Below are 20394 nucleotides of genomic sequence, written 5' to 3'. Positions count from 1 at the left end.
TAATACCCACACGTCTCTCTTGGGAGACCCAACAAAGGCCCACCTCCACTAAAAACAAAAGAAACTAAAGAGAACGCGTATATATATGCATATAGCGTCGTCTTCGTCACCGCAGCCCCACTTCATCACCATCACGTTCTTATCTCTTTCCAGCAGCAATTCATCTCAGTCCCAGCCGACCGGAGCTGCCGCTGCGTTGTGGTCGTGTTGTGATCAAGTCTAAGTGGTTGCGTTCGTCACCGGCTCATTGGGTAAGGATGCCTAACCTTATATTGGTCCCTTATCATGTTAGTTATGATTAATAAATTGGGTCTGGTTATTGAACGGAAGTTTTAGCATCGTCACGTGAAGTTGATCTGTGGGGTTTTGTTAAAGTGGTCGATGTCTATGTTAATTCATTGGGATGAAATTGTGGTTAATTATTAAACAAAGAACTTGGATCAATCTAAACCAGTAGTCCTTGTGTTGTCAAAGTCCAAAATCAAAACGTACGGATCTGTGTTGTGAAGAAGATGATAGCTAGCTTGGTTCAATTATTGGTTAAGTACTAAACCGGAAATCTAGCTTGGTCACGTGAATGGATTTGGAAGTTTTTCTGAGTTACGACAAGAGATATTAAATTATTAGGTGTGGGAGGTATGGTGTAGTAAACCAAATTCAATTATTCTGGATATGTGAATTGTGTTGTGTTTTGATAATCGTGGAAGAAGACGATGCTTTGTGTCATTATTGGGTTTGTAGGAATCGTTGGTTTGATTGTTAAACCGGAACATTTGGTCACGTAAATGTAATTGTGGTTTACGTGTAAGGGATTAATATTAATTTATTAAGTTGGTTTGATTTAATTATTAAACCATTTCTAAATAATTTATTATAGGAGATACCAAATTAATTAATCAAGATTTATAAATTTAATAATCTTTAATGTCAGGGGAGATGATTGAACCTAGTATTGATGTGGAGATCTTGCTTAGGCAAGAATGAGTTTTGTGTCATAGTTTGCATAATTGTGGAGACTATATGAGTGTCGTATTTTTTTTATGTGATTGTTGATTGTTGTGTAAAGGTAGTTTCGTGTATCGTATTTCCAGTGGGCGGAAAAGATCCTCTCACTAAGTAATTTTTTACTCACCCCTTTTTACCCTTTTTCTCCAGGTCAGGGTGAGAATTGTGAGTAGTCGCGCAAGTCCGTCTCTCTTGTGGTGTATTTCGAGAACCTCGGGTTATTTGCTTTTATTGTTATTTTCATATACGTTTTATTCAACGTTTTTCAACGATTTAAGTTTATTTTTAAGACAAGTTTATATTGAGTTTTTAGTAAAAGAAATGATTTTCGGAAAAAGACGACATGTTAATTTAAGAAAGTGGAATAAAGGAAAAGATAAGTAAGGTGAACGCACGCCGTCTCAATGTTGAGGGAGACGGGTGTAACATCTCTTCTCTTACATCACTCATACTAACACGCACATTCATTATCTTCTTTACCTTTTTAAAATAATATTTTATTCCTATTTTGTCCTTATTAAATTATAAAAAAATATATTATTATCGTTATTAAATTATTTTGTTTTACGTCTTTTCGTGTCATAAATATCTAATAAAATAACTACATACTTTCTAAAAAAAATTATTTTATCCTTATTTTGTCGTTATTATATTATTTTTCTTAATATTCTCTTTTTGACATCTCTTCATCTCTATAAATATTGTAACGCATGCTTTTTCTTATTATCAATTTCGAGGAAAAAAGTAAGAAACTTATCACTTTTTTTCTTTTTTATGTTTAAAAAAAAAATTATCACTTCTTATTTGGCACGAGCAACGTCAATATCTACGAAAAGAATATTTATTTTCTTGATTCAACAAAATCAATATCAGTTTTTCTCTTCTCTCTCTTTCCCGTGATTACTGATTACTGTGTTAATAATTCTTTATTTTATTTTTACGTACGTTTTTGAAACACGTAAAAGAAATTGAAGAATGGCGGCGAAGAAGATGTTTGGAGCGGCGGATGCGAGTATTTTGGTGACGGATCTTCGTCGGAGTTTTGATGATGGTGTGACTCGTGGTTATGAATGGAGAGTGACTCAGCTTAAGAAACTTTTGATTATTTGTGATAATCATGAGCCTGAGATCGTCGCGGCTCTTCGCGACGATCTTGGGAAACCTGAGCTTGAATCTTCTGTTTATGAGGTTAGGATTCTTTTTCTCTTTATGCTCTCGCTTTCCTCAGATTTTTTTTTTCGAGTTTTTAGAGAATTGATCGTGATTGGTCAATTTTTAGTTTGAATCTTTGAATTTTGATTGAAGATTCAATTTATTGTTATGGTTTAATCTGTGTGGTGGCATTGTAGTATTAGATGAAAAATAGTCTCAATTAAGTTCGATTTTAGGGTGTGAAATTTTGCGTGAGGGTTAGTTATTTGGTTAATCGTAGTAAGTTTGTGGGAAAGTCTTTAGCTATGTTAACCATGAGATAAGACTTGTTGTTTTATTCGAGGTAGATTTAGTTCGTAGTTAACTACAAGAAAACATAAGATATTTCGACGACTGGATTAGTTGGAAATTCGTTGGAACAAAAGTTTTCTAATAAATTTCCGATCAACAAAAATTGTCAAGAAATGTTAGAAGGAAACACAGATTTGTCAGAAATTCGTCGGAAATTTCTAAACGTTCAGCGGTTCAGATGTTTTGTTAATGGTGATTCGTTGAACTTTGGAAAACTTTTACTAAATTATTGCTTTCACATAGACTTCTATAGTTAGTTAGATAACCCCTGGGAAATATTTAGTTAGAATGTTTTATATGTGATGGGTTTGTGGAACATTCTTTACTAAAAACATGATCACTTCTGGGATTAATTAGGAGTTTTAGCGAAATCCGGATATTTGATGTTAAATCTATGATTAAAACCCCAATTATTGGTATGGTAATGAGTCAGAATCAGATGTCGCAAGCAATATTTGCGGCTGACGTAATTTGCTTAGTGATATTTCTTTAATTAGTGACTCTTAAACGCATTAGCCAAACCTCTATAATTGGATTAACATATTCCCCTACTTGGTCGGTCTCATTATTGTCTATGACCATAGCTGCAACGACGATGATGTTATGTGCCGACACTTGTACACCACTGACCCCAATACAACTTCAATGAGATAAGTTAATAGAGTATCTATCAACTTAGAATGCAGGTAAATTTATGTTATGTAGGAACCAATACTACAAAAATATTGGGTCCTATATTGAAAGCAAATCAACATTTAATTTTTTTCTGCTACTGTTAACAGTTAAACTACTATATAACATTAAATTTTATCACCAACCTTGTGGGGTTTTGCACGTTTTTCATCACTTCTGTTCCTTAACTATGTGACCATGTTTTTATCCAATGACAACACAGATCTTCTTAAAACTGACCTTTCCTCATTTAATGTTTTACCAACAGAGAGTACTAGTGAGTAAAGTTTGATTAGTTTTTGTTCCCTACCATTTCTTTGTCTTGTTTTTAAGTGGTTTTGTCTTTAATCAGTATTAGATTAGTATAATTTGATTATGATGGTTGATTAATTATGTAGGTATCTCTATTGAGAAACTCTATCAAGTTAGCTCTTAAGCAGCTAAAGAACTGGATGGCGCCGGAGAAGGTGTGTGCTTTGAGTAGAGTTTGTTGTTGTTATATATTTTAAGTTGCTAATCCTTGTTCTGTTTTTCGGTTCAGGCCAAAACTTCTCTAACAACGTTTCCTGCATCGGCTGAGATTGTGTCTGAGCCTCTTGGTGTTGTGTTAGTTATCTCGGCTTGGAACTATCCCTTCTGTATGTTCCTAATGGATTGAATTTTAACTTTAAGTTATGATACATTTTTAATGAATTTTGACACTTTTTTGTTTCTTTGCAAGTGTTGTCTATTGATCCAGTTATTGGTGCGATTTCTGCTGGGAATGCTGTTGTCTTGAAGCCATCCGAATTGGCTCCAGCTTCGTCTGCTCTGCTCGCAAAGTTAATGGAACAGTATCTTGACTCTTCTGCGGTGCGAGTTGTCGAAGGAGCTGTTACTGAAACAACTGCTCTGCTGGAGCAGAAGTGGGACAAGATATTCTACACAGGTTCTTATTAACTTGACTTTATGTGTTTCCTTTCAAATGTTGTATACATGAGGATCAACATGTGATATTTCCCGCTATTTCTTGGTCAGGTAGTTCAAAAATTGGGCATGTCATAATGGCGGCAGCTGCGAAGCATCTTACACCGGTTGTTCTGGAGCTTGGAGGAAAATCGCCTGTCGTTGTAGACTCGGATACCGATTTGAAAGTACTGAGAATAGTGAATACTTCATCCAGAAGTCATGCAATTGTTTTGTTTGTACTGTGGTTGATGTAATTTGCTCCTTTTGTCTTTTGAAGGTTACTGTGAGGCGGATAATCGCAGGCAAATGGGGTTGCAACAACGGACAGGCGTGCATTTCGCCAGACTATATCTTGACGACAAAAGAATATGCTCCAAAAGTGGTAAGGTTAAGAACTTAAGATTAGATTCTTGATGCATTTTTGTATTTAAACTTCTCTTTTCTCTTTTGAAGATTGATGCCATGAAGAAAGAATTGGAGACATTTTATGGGAAGAACCCAATGGAGTCTAAAGATATGTCACGTATTGTAAACTCGACTCACTTTGATCGCTTGTCTAAGATGTTAGATGAGAAGGAAGTTTCTGACAAAATCGTCTACGGTGGTGAAAAGGACAGAGAAAATCTGTGAGTTTCTTCTCTTTATATTCTCATCATCACCTTTTTCACATATGCTAATCTTTTGTCTCCATTTTTAAGGAAAATTGCTCCAACAATCTTGCTTGACGTACCATTAGATTCTCTGATCATGAGTGAAGAAATATTTGGCCCTCTCCTTCCAATCCTCACGGTAGGGATTCCATTCTATATAAGCTCTCTGCTTCATCTCTTGAAGACATATTTGACACTCTCTTTTGTTCTTCACAGCTTAACAACTTGGAAGAGAGTTTTGACGTGATTCGTTCTCGACCTAAGCCACTTGCTGCATATTTGTTTACACATAACAAGAAGCTGAAAGAGAGATTTGCAGCGACAGTTTCCGCTGGAGGCATAGTGGTGAACGACATAGCTGTTCATGTAAAAAACACTAGCTCTATCTGATCTATACAAGCTAAGTACATTGCACGAATAGCATTTATCATTATACTAAAGCGCTATCAACATCTGATATTTTGCAGCTTGCACTTCACACATTACCATTTGGAGGAGTTGGTGAAAGTGGAATGGGTGCTTACCATGGTAAATTTTCATTTGATGCTTTTAGTCACAAGAAGGCTGTTCTCTACAGAAGCCTTTTCGGTGATTCAGCAGTCAGGTATCCGCCTTACTCGAGAGGAAAGCTTAGATTGTTAAAAGCCCTTGTCGACAGCAATATATTCGATATATTCAAAGTTCTTCTCGGTTTATCTTAAACGGTAAAAGGCCGGGGACATCTCCTCCTGTATCTTATTTTCTTGGTTTTTCAAATATGAACTTATTGGTTTTCAAATATATATGGTTTAGTTTTGTGGGATGAATATTAATTGAAGTCGATAAATAAAAGTTTTCGGTTGATTATGGAAAGCGGTTTCTTCATTTCAACTTGGTTGTTTACAAACAAAGATGACACAGAGTAAAAATCTCTTCGGATTTTTATCTAAACCATGTTGTAAAAGCTCCCCTATAAAGGGAAAGAAAGTCTTAAGCAAACAAATCAAGAAGAGTCTTGAAGAATGCTATGAATCTCTGCCCTTTGTTCATCTGTAAGATGTTGCGGGAACTTAGTCCGAAACCGAACTCTCAAATCTCCTCTCTTCCCTTTCTCCTTTAGATTTGGCATTCCTTTGCCTTGAACCACTGTAACATATCCAGGGTGAATAACATCTTCTATCCTCAAACTCATATTATCACCATCAAGATAAGCAATAGAGAGCTCGCATCCCGTTAAAGCTTCGAGTAGAGAGACTTCCACCGCCCGCCATTTCGAGGTCATCTCCTTCTCTTTTGAACACCTCATGCTCTTTCTCAACAATCACGAATGTCAAATCAGCCGGTACACTCCCCATTGCCTTCGAATGTTACTTTCGTCCCTCCTTTCCATCCCGGTTTCACTTTTATTTCCACCGTCTCTTCCTCCTCGCACATTTGCCTACAAAACATAAAAACTTAGCTAGTTAGTCTTCTTTTCGCGAAAACTTTGTATCCAAGTTAGGTATTTGGTAAAGAAACAAAACAAACCCTGAGCTAGTAATAACATCTCTTGTGATCTTGATCTTCTTGGTACATCCGTTGCATAGCTCCTCGAGCGTACAGCGTAGTTTCTTCTCTGTTGGAGAAGGTTTAGCCACTTTGGCTGAGGAACTCGAATACAAAATCGGGTTTGCAAAGCTTCTTGGAACCGTGGTTGTTGATCTCATAAGTGTCGGCATAAATCCACCGGATTCCGTCATCCTATTGCTGCTGCTTTTGCTCCTCCCTATAAACGATAAACTCCGGAATGTTGGATTCGTCGTGGCCCCGGTGGCCGTGGCTGTGTTCTGGCTACAACTTCTTGAAAGAGATTTCTTGCTCCCACGAAATTGGTATTGGTGTTGTCAAATCTATAGCTACGAACTTTACAAAGACTCACACCTTCCACCTTATTATTATTATCACCGGGTACCCGTCCCTTTCGTTTCCTAGAAAAAAATATTTACCAATTCAACAAAAATCATTCAAAACATATTATTGAAAACCTTGAAAACTAACCCGAAAATCGAAGGCGTTTAGGTTCTTCATCAACACGTACGTTTGGTTTCGTGTTTAGCCTTATGATGATGATGTTTAGGTTTGTCACGAGGAAAAACCCTTGAGATTGATCGGCAAAGTTTGAAGATATCACGGAGGAGGAAGCTTCTTTTCTTCGCCGACGGCTGAGCCATCCCTTGTGTTGCCATTCACGGCGGAGATAGAGAAAGAGAAAGTCCTTTTTTAGACCAAACTTTTGCCATTGACGGAAACAGATAGGAACACAGATCAAAGAATCAAGATAAGAAACGCTCTCATCTAAATAATCTAATTATTAGAAGTTGATTCGTTTGCAATCTTTTTTTTTTGGAGACATTTATTTCATCTCAATCATATAACTTGTCGCTGTCGTCATAATATATCCTAGTATATATTCACGTATGACATAATATTACTACTGTCCAAAATATAAGGAGTTGACTTTTGTAAAAATGTAATGATATAATTCTTTAAATGGAAAATTAAGATCGGTTTGCTTAATTAATATGGAAGATTAATTTAAATATTCCATTTCTATTCATTGAATAAAACTGTCAAGTCATTTTTATGGAAATATTATTTTGGTGCTGGCTTGATAGGATTTACGCGTTCAAGAAGTTCTTGCTAATAGCTAAAATATAAAATTATAACTATTTAAATATACAAGGTTGATGATTAATTTAGATTAAGCTTTCGATGATCTTTTGCATTTACTTAGTTTTTAGTTTCCACGTTTTTTTTCTTCTTGGGATTAAAAAATATACTCCCTCTGTTTCAATATATTTGTAATTTAAGGGATTTGTTTTTCTTGTAAAATAAGTGTTGTTTTTATTTTCTATGCAAAAGTTTAATGTATTTAATAGTTTTTGACCAATTATATTTTACTGCATATTTTCTTATTGGTTGAATTACTTGTAGTTAATGATGTTTTTATAGAAAAGAGATAAATTAAATGAGATTTTTGTACTTTCTTAATTTATATGAAAAACTTTTAAACTACAACTAAAATGAAACTACAAATAAAATAAAAGGGAAAAGCAAATTTTTAACCCTCAAAATGTAACTTGGTAGCATTTTAAACCTCGAAAGAATTCTACTAACACTATAAACCACTAAGATTGTTTTACTAACACTTTAAACCTCCAAACTAGTTTTTCTGTTTGCAAAACCATAAAAGATGATGGAACAATCAATTTATGTTTGTTTAATATATATATATATATATATTTAATTTAATTTAAATTTTATTATTTATTATGATTTTGACGATAAATAAAAAAGTAAAAAAAAAAAATAATCATCTTCGACTATTCACCGTCCGACCACAATTTTCAGATTTTTATTCATTTTATTGTATGTGTTCACCATCTTTTTATTCAATTGGTATTATAAGATTCCAATTTATCCACGAGAGAAAGTGAAAACGCTTATGGATCAGTCTAAAAGATTGTTTCAACAGTTTATCAAGAAATTTCATGGTCGGACAGTGAGTAAACGAAGAAAATAAAGTTTTTTTTTATAAATAATAAAATTAATTAAAATTTAAATTAAATTAAATAAATATATATTAAACAAACATAAATTAATTGTTCCATCATCTTTTATGGTTTTACAAACAGAAAAGTTAGTTTGCAAGTTTAAAGTGTTTGTAAAATAATCTTGGTGGTTTATAGTGTTAGTAGAATTTTTTCGAGGTTTAAAGTGCTACCCAGTTACACTTTGAAGGTTAATAATGTGATTTTCCCTAAAATAAAATGAAACTTTTAAACTTTTAAACTACTTGGTTTCATTTATTCATTAGGTATCATTTAAAGTGGTTGTTGACCAAAGTGTGACAAATAACGATTGAACTTGAGGTAAAACAGGAGTTGGTTAAAGTGTGGTTCAGATTTAGAATCAATTTGTCTGGCTAAGTTCAATTATTATTGGTTAACAATTGGTTTTGAATCGGGTTTAACTATAAGAGTCGTTGATTAAAAAAAAAAAAAAAAACTATAAAAGTCAACCAAAGTTGTTAAGTTTTTTTTTTCTTTTCTGAATTTACTTCCCTTGTTCCTAGAAATTTGATGTTTTAGTTTTTTAGTTTATTTCACAAAAATTGATTTTTAGGTTTTTGTTTTATTTTTTATTGATTGACATTAATGTATAGTAATTTTCAAAACGCAATGATTAACTGTTTCATATTATTATTGTTTCAAAGTTATTAAAAATGTTTAATTTAGAAAAGCAATTGACAAATAATGAAACAATGATTGCTTTTTAATATATGTGAAAACTCTAGAACATCAATCTTCTAGAAACAGAAGAAAAATATGATATTGAGGCGGTCTTCAAAAGCGAGATCTTGAAGTTTGAAACAAGTTACTCTGTGATATAGTGGATTACTAATATTGATTGGCTAAGATAAGAGTTTTCAAATGGGACATGCAGTAAAATCACGTTTTTTTTTTTTTTTTCACTGAACTTTTCAGGTGTCTTTTTTTTGTTTATCATCATTGTTGTGCCATGTAATGGCTTTTGGCAGTCAAAAGATGACACCCTCGCATTCGTAAACCCAAAAATGTGCTAGAAAACTCCGAGGTCTCAAGCCGGGAAGAATACTAATGGTGGTCGAGAAACCTGTTAAAATAGTTCACAACAATAGTATGTCTCGATCAATTTTACCGAATTTAAGTCTCCTTGCATATACCCTATCATGATTTGACCCAAATCCCTTTTAATGTATGTTATGTCATGTAACTTGATATTAAAACCTTATTTTTCTTTTGTAACTAAAAAAATTGTTCCAAAAAAAAGTGACAGATTTTTATAGTTTAATGATAATTTGCCCAAGAATGATAAATTCTTATGTCATAATATAAGTATACAACTGATCTGAATTGTTCATTATTTAATTTATTTAAATATACAAGTGTCAAAATCACCAAAACCCTTAACCGTGTCGAAACCGCGTTGGAAATCCTCCAATATTTTTCTACGAAGCTTCTTCCTATGCCCATAATTTAATTTTCTTCTTGCTTGGAAAGTCATCCTAATTTTGGGAAATCAAAATACACCCGATCATTTGTATTTATTCATCACAAACAAGCAAAATAATGATAAATTAGGAAAAATATTACTAACAATCATAAATAGTGTACACTTAATTCTATAATTAATATTCTCCTCTTAAAACAAAGAATTAATGTCTTACTGTATTTTTCTTTTTCTTGTTAAGGATATATATTAAATATGACTTAGATCATCATGACCATTGACCTTTACAACATTCGTATATATTGACCACATCTCTTATAATCAGATCTCATCATCTTCATCTGTTTGTGGATTCTTTTATTGTTTGTTGTGCAAGTAACAAAGATCAAGATGAATTCAAGATTCTCTCTTCTTCTGTTCTTGTTCTTGGTCATAGTTTCTCAATCAAAATCTTCCATCTTCAAAACCTTCCCCGGTAATCTCTCTCCCAAATCTCCTCTTTCCTCAGTCGTCCTCCTTCTCTCCGGCAACGTCTTCCCTCTCGGGTAAGAACATCAATGTTTTCTCTATCTTGTTGACAAAATAAAAAACAATGTTTTGACTTTTTCCTCTGTTTTTGTTCTGTCTTTGTAGATACTACTCTGTCTTACTTCAAATAGGAAACCCTCCAAAGGCATTTGAGTTTGATATTGATACTGGTAGTGATATCACTTGGGTTCAATGCGATGCTCCTTGCACTGGTTGTAATTTGGTATGTATATTATTTTGATTTATTCTCTCTGTTTTCAAAATGAAACTTGATTGGATTCTCTGCTTCTTATGATCTCTGTTTTGTTGTTTTTGTAGCCTCCTAAACTTCAGTACAAGCCTAAAGGAAACACTGTCCCGTGCTCAGACCCGATTTGTTTAGCACTTCACTTTCCTAACAATCCTCAATGTCCAAACCCGAAAGAACAATGTGACTATGAAGTTAATTATGCTGATCAAGGTTCATCAATGGGTGCACTTGTTATTGATCAGTTTCCTTTTAAACTCCTAAATGGCTCGGCCATGCAACCTCGTTTAGCATTCGGGTGAGCTACAAAAAAGACATGTGAATCCTGAGATGATGAAAATGTAAAATTTCTTGAAAGGAATTTTGGTGTTTTCAGGTGTGGTTATGATCAGAGTTACCCTAGTGCACATCCTCCGCCCGCGACTGCTGGAGTTTTGGGGCTTGGGAGAGGGAAAATTGGTCTCTTGACACAGCTTGTGTCCGCAGGACTAACGAGAAATGTTGTTGGACATTGCCTAAGTTCTAAAGGTGGAGGCTATTTGTTCTTTGGAGACACTCTCATTCCTTCCCTTGGTGTGGCCTGGACACCATTATTACCACCAGAGTATACTTTCTTCTTTCATATTTGCCGCGATCGGCTTCAGAGAGATTATATTGTTCTCTACTAGTACTGATCATCTATTCTTGTTCAGCAACCACTACACGACTGGACCAGCCGAGCTTCTTTTCAACGGAAAGCCAACAGGTTTAAAAGGACTTAAACTCATCTTTGACACCGGAAGCTCATACACTTACTTCAACAGCAAGACATACCAAACAATAGTTAACCTGGTAATTAAAGAAACACAAAAACTAAAGAAAAAATGTATGTAACCTAACGGAGCGATCTCTTTCGCATGTTAACAGATCGGAAATGATCTGAAAGTCTCACCGTTGAAGGTTGCGAAAGAAGATAAGACCTTACCAATCTGCTGGAAAGGAGCTAAGCCCTTCAAATCTGTTCTTGAGGTCAAGAACTTCTTCAAGACAATAACAATTAATTTTACCAATGCCAGAAGAAACACTCAGCTCCAGATTCCACCCGAATCTTATCTCATCATCTCTGTAAGAAAATCTCATTAGAACCAAAAAACTCTCATCATCACATTCAAAATACTCAATCATGAATTTTTATTCTTTTCTTCAGAAAACTGGTAATGCCTGCTTGGGACTACTAAATGGAAGTGAAGTAGGATTACAAAACTCCAACGTAATCGGAGGTAAGACGAACAAACAAACAACATCAACACTTTAACAATAATGTTATTGTCTTAAACTAATTTTGTTTCTTTCGTCTGTTTTCTTTTAAAGATATCTCTATGCAAGGGCTACTGATAATCTACGACAACGAGAAACAACAACTCGGATGGGTTTCTTCAAATTGCAATAAGCTTCCCAAAACATGACATCATCACAATTATAATAACTCTTTTAAGTATAGAATTTACATATAAACAATTTAAGTAGCATATAATAAAACATTTTTTACAGTAATTAGAACACCTTTATGGATTAATTAAAATGTCTAATTAGACCAAACAATTTCAATTTCTAGACTTCTATCAGACGAATCATCTTTCTTGCTTTCATCATTTAGCTTGAAAATTCCACTGTAACTTCCTTCTGTCAATATTTTGTCAATTGGTATCCTCACTTTACCAAGATTTTTCAAAATTTAACATTCAATTTCAAAAGTTACTGATTCTGCGAAAGACTCAGAATGTTGTTAGATTTGCAGACGATTTCAAAGTCCCATGTAAATGATTCTTTCCAAACCGGTGAGCTGCTTCGTTTCACAACCTGAACCAAAACCGGTTTAATCAACTTCTAATCGAAAATTGAATTGAACTAATACCGGTTAAAATCGGATTGATTTGCACCGAATTGCTTAGAACCGTATAAAACCAGATTAAACCATAATTATATTACCTTGGTTTTCTTGGTGGGACAATTATCGATGATTAATCTGCAAAACGCGTTAGACCGTTTCAGATTATCACCGCGTTTAATCGCCACCGTGAGACTTCCCGGCAAACAATTCAAGAGACTGTTACCTCTCTCATGGAAGCTCGACGGAGCTGGAGATTTCGATTTCGATTTCGATTTCATCATCAATTGCAAAACCGGAATCGCCGCCGTTGTCCAAAACTCTCTCTCCATCGCATCTGCATTAAAATCGGTGAGTGTTTGATTTCTCCGATCATAAATTTTGAATTCGGAATCGGAACTTACTTGTTAGAGATTTGATGATTTCGCCGGAGACGTATTCTTGAAGTGTATGATTAGAGAAGAGAGATTTGATAATTAGAGCTGCTTGTGTAGAAACTTGTGGATTACAAGATTTTAGCATTTCTTGAACTAAATATACTCCACCAGCTTCAGCCATAGCTTTACGACTTGTTCTACTATGCATTGCGAAGTTTCCCAAAGCACGTATCACAACCATTTGCATTTCCTCGCTCGGTTCCTCCTCGAGCAAGCTGATTAACGCACGACATGCCACGGGCGAGTCTGTGGCTTTAGCGAGTCCTTCGTGTTGAGAGATGTCACCTAGAGCCATTGCTATGAGAATTTTTGCGGATTCTGATACTGTGTCTAGGCCTAGTATGTACTCAGATAAAGGGGTTAGTACAAACTGGCATATCTTTGTCTCTCTAACTTTTGGATTGCGTAGTATTAATTCGAGTAATCTTGCGGAGAGTTCTTCGCAGTGGTGTGATCTTAGTAGATCTAGTAATGCGTCTAGTGCACCGGCTTCTGCCATCTCTTGAACACTTGAGGAGTCTTGATTTGCATGGATGATCAATGTGTCGATGGCTAAGATCACTGTGCTCTCAGCTGTTGAGAACAACATTTTTGATAAAACTGGTATAGTTACTGAAAAGTATTAGTGTTCTGGGTTGAATCTGAGAATGTTGCAGAGAATGAAGGCTGCTGATTCCCATAGATATACAGGAAGCTGAGGATCTTCGTCGATAATAACCTTGGAGAGCTCTTGAATTCCTCCGGCATCTGCTACCTCCTTTGTCCATGTAACTGAGGATTTCTCTAAACCCATCAATGCTATCTCTTGTAAGTTTCTTACTCTGATCCCTACAAGTTTCACAAGAGGAGCAATGAGATTTTTGGTCGTTATCTCTTCTTGGAAACGTTGCATTTCGAGTAGAGAGGTCAGTAGTTCTGTGGTTGCATTTTGGACCGCTATAGATTCAGATTCAAGCAGTGGTATCAAAGGCATAATAATTGCGGATGATGCCATTTTTAATGATTCAAGAACCATTGGCTTCTCCAAGATGTTTGCTATACCTTGTAAACCACCGAGTTGGCCTTGAAAATCCAAGTCTTGCCTAAGCAAAATCAAGAGAAGCGGTTGTACCATTTTTATAGCCTCTTGGCTTCTAGCTACAACACCAACGTTCGTCAAAACTCTGAAAAAATCTGCGATTACCAACACAAAGAACTTGGAGGAGATCGGGACAGTTGACCAAGGCATTTCTCGATTATCCCCATTTTAATCAGATCCATTATAAATTAGTGAAATAACAATTTAGCTTTGGTCTGTTTTTATTATCATGCAGTTCTAATATCTTCTTCGTCCATTTCTATGCTTCTCTCTCTTCCAATTACATAATCTCTGGTCCATAGAAAACATCGGTCTCTTGTGACCGTTGATTCCTTTCCATTCACTTCTTCTGGTCTAAAAAATTCAAGATCTAAACGAGAAAAAAAAGAAAACAAGTAAAACTTTTTCAACCGTTTTTCCTGTCGGTAAAGTTTGGATTTTTATTGTAAATTTTGGTCTTTTGTCAAGAAGAAGAAGAAGAAGAAGATGGTCGTTAAGAATGTTCAAGATTTGGATGTTCTTCCGAGGAATAGCTCCGATTTATTCGATGACGATGGTCGTCCCAAGCGAACCGGTAATTTCTCTTTCTTCTCTGTTTTTATTAGAGTTAATGTTTTCTTGAAAACAATTTGTTCGCAAACAAAAAATTAGTATTTACAAACTTTTTTTCTTTCTTTTTTATAACCAAGGATTACCAGAAACCCGGACTAATTCAGGGTTAGTCCGGGTTTCGGGAATCCTACCGAAACCCGGATTCCGTTGAACTTGTCATTTAAAACATCTACAGTGACTAACCATAAACATTTTTTTTTTTGAATAGAGACTTAACCATAAACATTTACTACAGTCTTAGAAGTTTTAACCATTAGACCACCTTTAAAGTATTTAATTTGCAAACGTTTATTTGGACTTTGTGACTTTTAATGAGCTCTATGGATATATACATAGGCTTTGTTTGTTTAAAGGGAGACAATTAAAATGAAATATACAGTTTTCTAGAGTTTTTCTAACCAAATATATATATATATATGTTACAAAGTAAGTCTGATTCTTGTATTCTTCTCTACCCTTAAAACCAATAAAATTGTCTCCTTACCAAGTAAAACAGAGTTATTATTTTGTGCTCTAACAGTATTTTCCCATTCAATCAATACAAGAAGCTTTTGGGAAAATAATTTCATTGAAAGAGTCAACTTCAAAATTTGTGGTCATTTTCACTTTCTTTCTAATATGTTTTGTAACAGCTGTACCTCGGAAACTTCAACGGCCAAGACTTCAATTTTGTCTCCCAGCGTAGTACGTACGTAGACTTGGAACTAATTCTGAGTTAGACTTTGATCACAAAGGAGATATGTCTTGAAGACCACTTTAGAGAGAAATCTATTTCCCAAAATTATCCATCTTTCTTGAAACTATGTGTTCAAATTGCATCTTTGTCTCTCTTTTTACTTTATCTCTCTTGTTAGGGCAATCATGCAGTGAAACAGATACGCTACATCAGGGTCAGTTCTTGAAAGATGGGCAAGAGCTCGTTTCTGCTTTCAAAATCTTCAAACTCAAGTTTTTCAACTTCAAGAATTCAAGAAACTGGTATCTTGGAATTTGGTTCAACAATCTTTATCTTAATACTGATATCCAGGATAGAGCTGTCTGGATTGCTAACCGTAACAATCCAATCTCGGAACGCTCTGGAAGCCTCACAGTGGATTCTCTTGGCAGATTGAGGATTTTAAGAGGAGCATCAACCATGCTTGAGCTAAGCTCTACGGAAACCAGAAGAAACACAACCCTTAAGCTTTTGGATTCTGGAAATCTTCAGCTCCAAGAGATGGATTCTGATGGATCGATGAAGCGGGTTTTGTGGCAAAGTTTTGATTATCCAACAGATACCCTTCTTCCTGGGATGAAACTCGGTTTCGATGTCAAGACTGGGAAGAGATGGGAACTGACATCATGGTTAGGTGATACTTTACCTGCTTCTGGATCTTTTGTCTTTGGGATGGATGCTAATATTACAAACCGATTGACCATCTTGTGGCGTGGAAACATGTATTGGACAAGCGGGCTCTGGTATAAAGGTCGGTTTTCCGAAGAGGAGTTAAACGATTGTGGTTTGCTCTTTTCCTTCGTTTCAACCAAGAGTGAATAGTATTTTACTTATTCAGGTGATCAGAACGATGCCATAACATTTTTTCCCACCATAATGATAGACCAACAAGGCATTTTGCATAGAGCAAAAATTCATCAGACACGTAATTATGATAGTTACTGGCAAAATTCTAGGAATCAGAATTGTTTGGCCGCAGGTTACAAAGGTAACAACGTCGCGGATGAGTCATATTCAAATGGGTTCACTTCTTTCAGAGTGACAGTATCTTCTTCCTCAAGCAATGGTTTTGTACTTAATGAGACTAGTGGAAGGTTTCGTTTAGTTGATTGCAATGCTATATGTGTGCAAAACTCCTCTTGTCTTGCATATGCTTCAACCGAGCTGGATGGTACGGGTTGTGAAATCTGGAATACTTATCCTACCAACAATGGGTCGTCTTCTCATAGACCTAGAACTATATACATCCGTAATGGTACATAACTTGTGGAAATATATTCTCTGTTCTTTTTTCTTTTTTTTTTCAGTGTCGCTTAAGTAACTATATATCAAATCTTTTGGACACTAAGTTTTCTGGAATACAGATTATTCGGTAGGCCAAGAGAAGAAAAAGGTAGCAGCTTGGCAAATTGTTTTGGCATCAATGTGCCTAATGATACCTATGATTTGGTTTATAATCTATCTTGTGTTGCGGAAATTTAAAGTAAAAGGTAGAAAATTGTATCAGAATTACTCAAAACAGTTTTAGTCCCAATAGTTTTCTTACTAACAAGTTCAGACTTTTTTTTTGTAATCCAGTAAGTGTTTTATTTCGTGGAATATACTACTTTCTATGGAGAGAAATCACTCCACAAGGTACGTACATGAGACTTAGCTGAATAAATTTTGTATAAGCATTATGTCTAAAAATGTGATGTTTGCTATTAATATGTTAGTGATTGGTTTCATACGGAGGAGACTTTTATCAATAAGGTTTGGTTCAACAATAGACCAAGAAATGCTACTACGTGAATTGGGAATTGATAGGAGACGCCGACACAAGAGAAGTGAAAGGAAGAGTAATAACGAGCTTCTGATTTTTAGCTTTGAAAGCGTAGTATTGGCAACAGATGACTTCTCTGATGAAAACAAGCTCGGTGAAGGAGGTTTTGGTCCTGTATATAAGGTAGTCCAGAGTCTTCATGTTTTTGATATTAACTTAAAAGCTGATTTTTATGTTTCCGCTTAATTTCTTGAAGGGGAAGTTAATAGATGGGGAAGAAGTGGCTATCAAGAGACTATCTTTAGCTTCTGGGCAAGGTTTAGTGGAGTTCAAGAATGAAGCTATGCTTATTGCAAAACTTCAGCATACAAATCTTGTTCAGGTTCTTGGATGTTGCGTCGAGAAAGATGAGAAAATGCTGATATATGAATACATGCAGAACAAGAGTCTTGACTACTTCCTCTTTGGTAAGGTTTCGTTAAAGGAGCTAAGAATCTATATGGATTTCATCTGAAAAAAATGTCTACAAATGTGTGCAGATCCCTTGAGGAAAAACGTTTTGGATTGGACGTTGCGGTTCAGGATCATGGAAGGAATAATTCAAGGGCTTTTTACCTTCACAAGTACTCGAGGTTGAAAGTGATACACAGAGACATCAAAGCGAGTAACATTTTGCTAGACGAGGATATGAATCCGAAAATATCGGATTTTGGAATGGCTCGGATATTTGGAGCGGAAGAAACAAGAGCCAACACCAAAAGAGTTGCTGGCACATTGTAAGTTAAGAGTAACTAGAAACAAGGAGAAGATTCTTTGATCAAATTTTAATAGACTTTCTTGTGTAGTGGCTATATGTCGCCGGAGTATTTCAGAGAAGGACTATTCTCGGCGAAATCAGATGTGTTCAGCTTTGGGGTTCTAATGCTAGAAATCATTTGTGGAAGGAAGAACAATAGCTTCCACCATGACTCAGAAGGACCTTTGAATCTCATAGTTCATGTAAAACCTAATCTTCTTCTCTCATTTGTTAACATTCTCATCTTTCTTGCTTGCTTGTTTAGTTTTTGGATCTCTGTTTTTTCAGGTGTGGAATCTGTTTAAAGAGAAAAAAATTCGCGAGGCGATAGATCTGTCTTTGGGAGATTCGGCGCTTGATTACCCTCAAGTGTTGAGATGCGTTCAAGTTGCTCTGTTGTGTGTACAAGAAAACGCAGAAGATAGACCAAGTATGTTAGACGTTGTGTCGATGATATACGGCGAAGGAAATAATGCTCTTTCTTTGCCTAAAGAGCCTGCTTTCTATGATGGTCCCCGGAGAAGCTTTTCCGGAGATGGAGGTTGAGTCACCGGAGCTGGAAAATGTATCCCCGAATATTACCATCACGGTGATGGAAGCAAGGTGAATTGATACCAAGAAAACTGATATATTGTAGTATGTGAATCTCATTGTTACTTGAAAGGTTTAACTTCGTAACATATATACACGGATTATACATTCGGGAATTAGAATACATACAAGAACAAGTAATATATAAAGTATCATTATACATACATGCATAATTCGAATCATGTGACTCCTTATAGAAGATCGACTAACAATTGGATCACTTATCCACCATAAAATATGTAGATTCGGTATCCGAATCCTGCTATAGAAAACTAACAATTGACCTATTTTGATATTCATAGGTATTAACAGGAAGAAACATATATATTGAACTCGTGAACTATAACTAATCTAAAAGAAATTCCGTAGAAAACCAGCTACTAGCTAGATGTTGTTTGCCTTGAGATATACGTCTACACTAGTTTATTCATATAAAATTATGGTCATACCTAAATTTAGCAAAATAGGGCCTCTCTTCTTCAACGTCTAAGACGATATATGGGAGCAAAAATAATACAAGACAGACCTAAGGACAAAGATAATCGAAAAGAAATAAGAAAAAGAATATGACTTGGGTGCAAAGCAAAAGGATTACGGTTTCTTGAGAGAAACTCATCCAAATGGTGGAATCAATGAGTGCTTCATCTTCTTCCAATATGCTGATCTCATCATTAATATTCTTGGTGTAGAATTTGTAATAGATAATCAAAATCATCATTATACCTAGGAATCACTATACTCATTTTTTTTCTTTCTATTTTATTCTTTTAATGAATTGGGTGTGACGGGTAAATGATGTAAGAAAAATGAAAAAACAAATGAGGAAATGAGAAAAAGCAAAAATCGGGAGAATATTTTTTCAACCATGTATTTGTAGTGGAAAGTTTTTTTTTTTTTGGTAACACAAAATTTTGAAGATCTACTAAAGTTGAGTATCTTTCCGATATTCATTTTCAATCTTGAGACTATATTATATATGTGTTACATATTCACACCGTACCGATAGAATATATGTATTGGTATTTGGTAACACGTGAGAGTAGTTTGTTGGTCCATTCGACAAATCGAACTACCACATGTATGATGTAGATGTACTGTATATTTTACAGTTGCGGACAACACTGGTCGGAAAAAAAAAACTCATACCAAAATGGTAAATAGTTCAGTTTCTTGATCAAGTGAATAGTATTGAATCTTAGCTAAGCAACCCAAAACCAAATGAATCTGTAAGCATTACTAGCAACAATGGCGGTGAAATTTTTATCCAAAATGACTGTGAAATAATGTTATCCTAGTATAGTAGACAGTAGGTACACATGATGTAATTAATAAATGATTTAATCTCATTTTGTAAGTTGTCTCTGATCATAATTCATCTTAATTCAGATAATATCATAGATTTCATGCTTTAGTTTGCTTCTAAGCTTGTTTTAATGATTTTATATGGTGACATTACAACACATCCCAAATAATAATAGTTTAGTGCTGTCATTTACTAAAAATTCATTTTAAACTATTTTCATAACCCCTTTATAAAAGATTTCTATAACGTTAGTCGCAAACTTGAAATAATAAGAAAAAGTTTCTAAAACTCAATTAAAACTTCTATAGTATCAGAAACTTTAAGAGACACCGAGCACGTGTCAAAGGCATGGAATTTAGTTCGACGGCTAAGTGAGGGACCATGACCGTAACAGTTCCCAAGGAGTTACAAAAATACAATGGGAAAAATATAATTTAAATCATCACTTTACCATTTTAGTTGGTTTAAATCATGAATTGTAGATCTAGTGATTTAAATCCTTAATTTTATACTGATTTTCATTTTAATCATGAATTCTCATTAACAAAGCTAATTGAAGCACATCGCTAATTAGCTAAATTGATCAATAAGACAATGTCATAACTGGCACTTCGAAGCTATCACATAATTTTTCTTCTACACCAACATTGGTTTCCATCTTTCTCTTCGT

At 34.9% G+C, this 20394-nt stretch overlaps 4 protein-coding genes and 1 pseudogene across 6 annotated transcripts; 3 read left to right on the top strand and 2 right to left on the bottom strand.

The window, feature by feature from the left end:
- The first annotated feature begins 113 nt into the window (after positions 1–113).
- LOC9323192 (aldehyde dehydrogenase family 3 member H1) lies at positions 114–5630 on the top strand. 3 transcript variants are annotated; one of them, XM_021034757.1, is made up of 12 exons: positions 114–251; positions 1156–1170; positions 1969–2193; positions 3579–3647; positions 3722–3818; positions 3902–4108; positions 4198–4313; positions 4406–4510; positions 4582–4754; positions 4827–4917; positions 4995–5144; positions 5246–5630. In XM_021034757.1, the coding sequence occupies exons 3-12, from the start codon at positions 1981–1983 to the stop codon at positions 5477–5479; spliced, it is 1455 nt and encodes a 484-aa protein (XP_020890416.1). In that variant the 5' UTR covers positions 114–251; positions 1156–1170; positions 1969–1980; the 3' UTR covers positions 5480–5630. The 3 variants fall into 3 exon arrangements, with proteins under 3 accessions (XP_020890416.1, XP_020890415.1, XP_020890414.1); XM_021034756.1 differs by having other exon boundaries at positions 1156–1202; XM_021034755.1 differs by having other exon boundaries at positions 1156–1222.
- Positions 5618–7276, bottom strand: LOC9324669 (annotated as a pseudogene).
- Positions 7277–9786: 2510 nt separating this feature from the next.
- LOC9323191 (aspartic proteinase Asp1) lies at positions 9787–18537 on the top strand. Its single transcript, XM_002888559.2, has 16 exons — positions 9787–10333; positions 10422–10539; positions 10635–10861; positions 10940–11167; positions 11256–11394; positions 11470–11667; positions 11750–11822; positions 11914–14519; positions 15190–16527; positions 16637–16762; positions 16851–16907; positions 16988–17217; positions 17291–17501; positions 17574–17810; positions 17880–18033; positions 18119–18537. Exons 1-8 carry the CDS (start codon positions 10179–10181, stop codon positions 12006–12008), a joined length of 1233 nt encoding a protein of 410 aa, XP_002888605.1. The 5' UTR covers positions 9787–10178; the 3' UTR covers positions 12009–14519; positions 15190–16527; positions 16637–16762; positions 16851–16907; positions 16988–17217; positions 17291–17501; positions 17574–17810; positions 17880–18033; positions 18119–18537.
- Positions 12803–13456, bottom strand: LOC9324668 (protein CELLULOSE SYNTHASE INTERACTIVE 2). Its single transcript, XM_021010067.1, has one exon. The coding sequence runs from the start codon at positions 13454–13456 to the stop codon at positions 12803–12805; it is 654 nt and encodes a 217-aa protein (XP_020865726.1).
- Positions 14422–18545, top strand: LOC9324667 (G-type lectin S-receptor-like serine/threonine-protein kinase At1g67520). Its single transcript, XM_021034053.1, is given in 12 exon segments — positions 14422–14519; positions 15190–15241; positions 15412–16527; positions 16637–16762; positions 16851–16907; positions 16988–17217; positions 17291–17501; positions 17574–17642; positions 17645–17810; positions 17880–18033; positions 18119–18355; positions 18357–18545. Coding segments are annotated over 12 exon segments (2574 nt in total). The 5' UTR covers positions 14422–14444; the 3' UTR covers positions 18438–18545.
- The last annotated feature ends 1849 nt before the right edge of the window (positions 18546–20394 follow it).

This window comes from Arabidopsis lyrata (genome assembly GCF_000004255.2).
Source record: "Arabidopsis lyrata subsp. lyrata unplaced genomic scaffold ARALYscaffold_2, whole genome shotgun sequence".
NCBI classification, from domain to species: domain Eukaryota; kingdom Viridiplantae; phylum Streptophyta; class Magnoliopsida; order Brassicales; family Brassicaceae; genus Arabidopsis; species Arabidopsis lyrata.
This window is presented reverse-complemented; position numbering and strand designations above follow the sequence as displayed.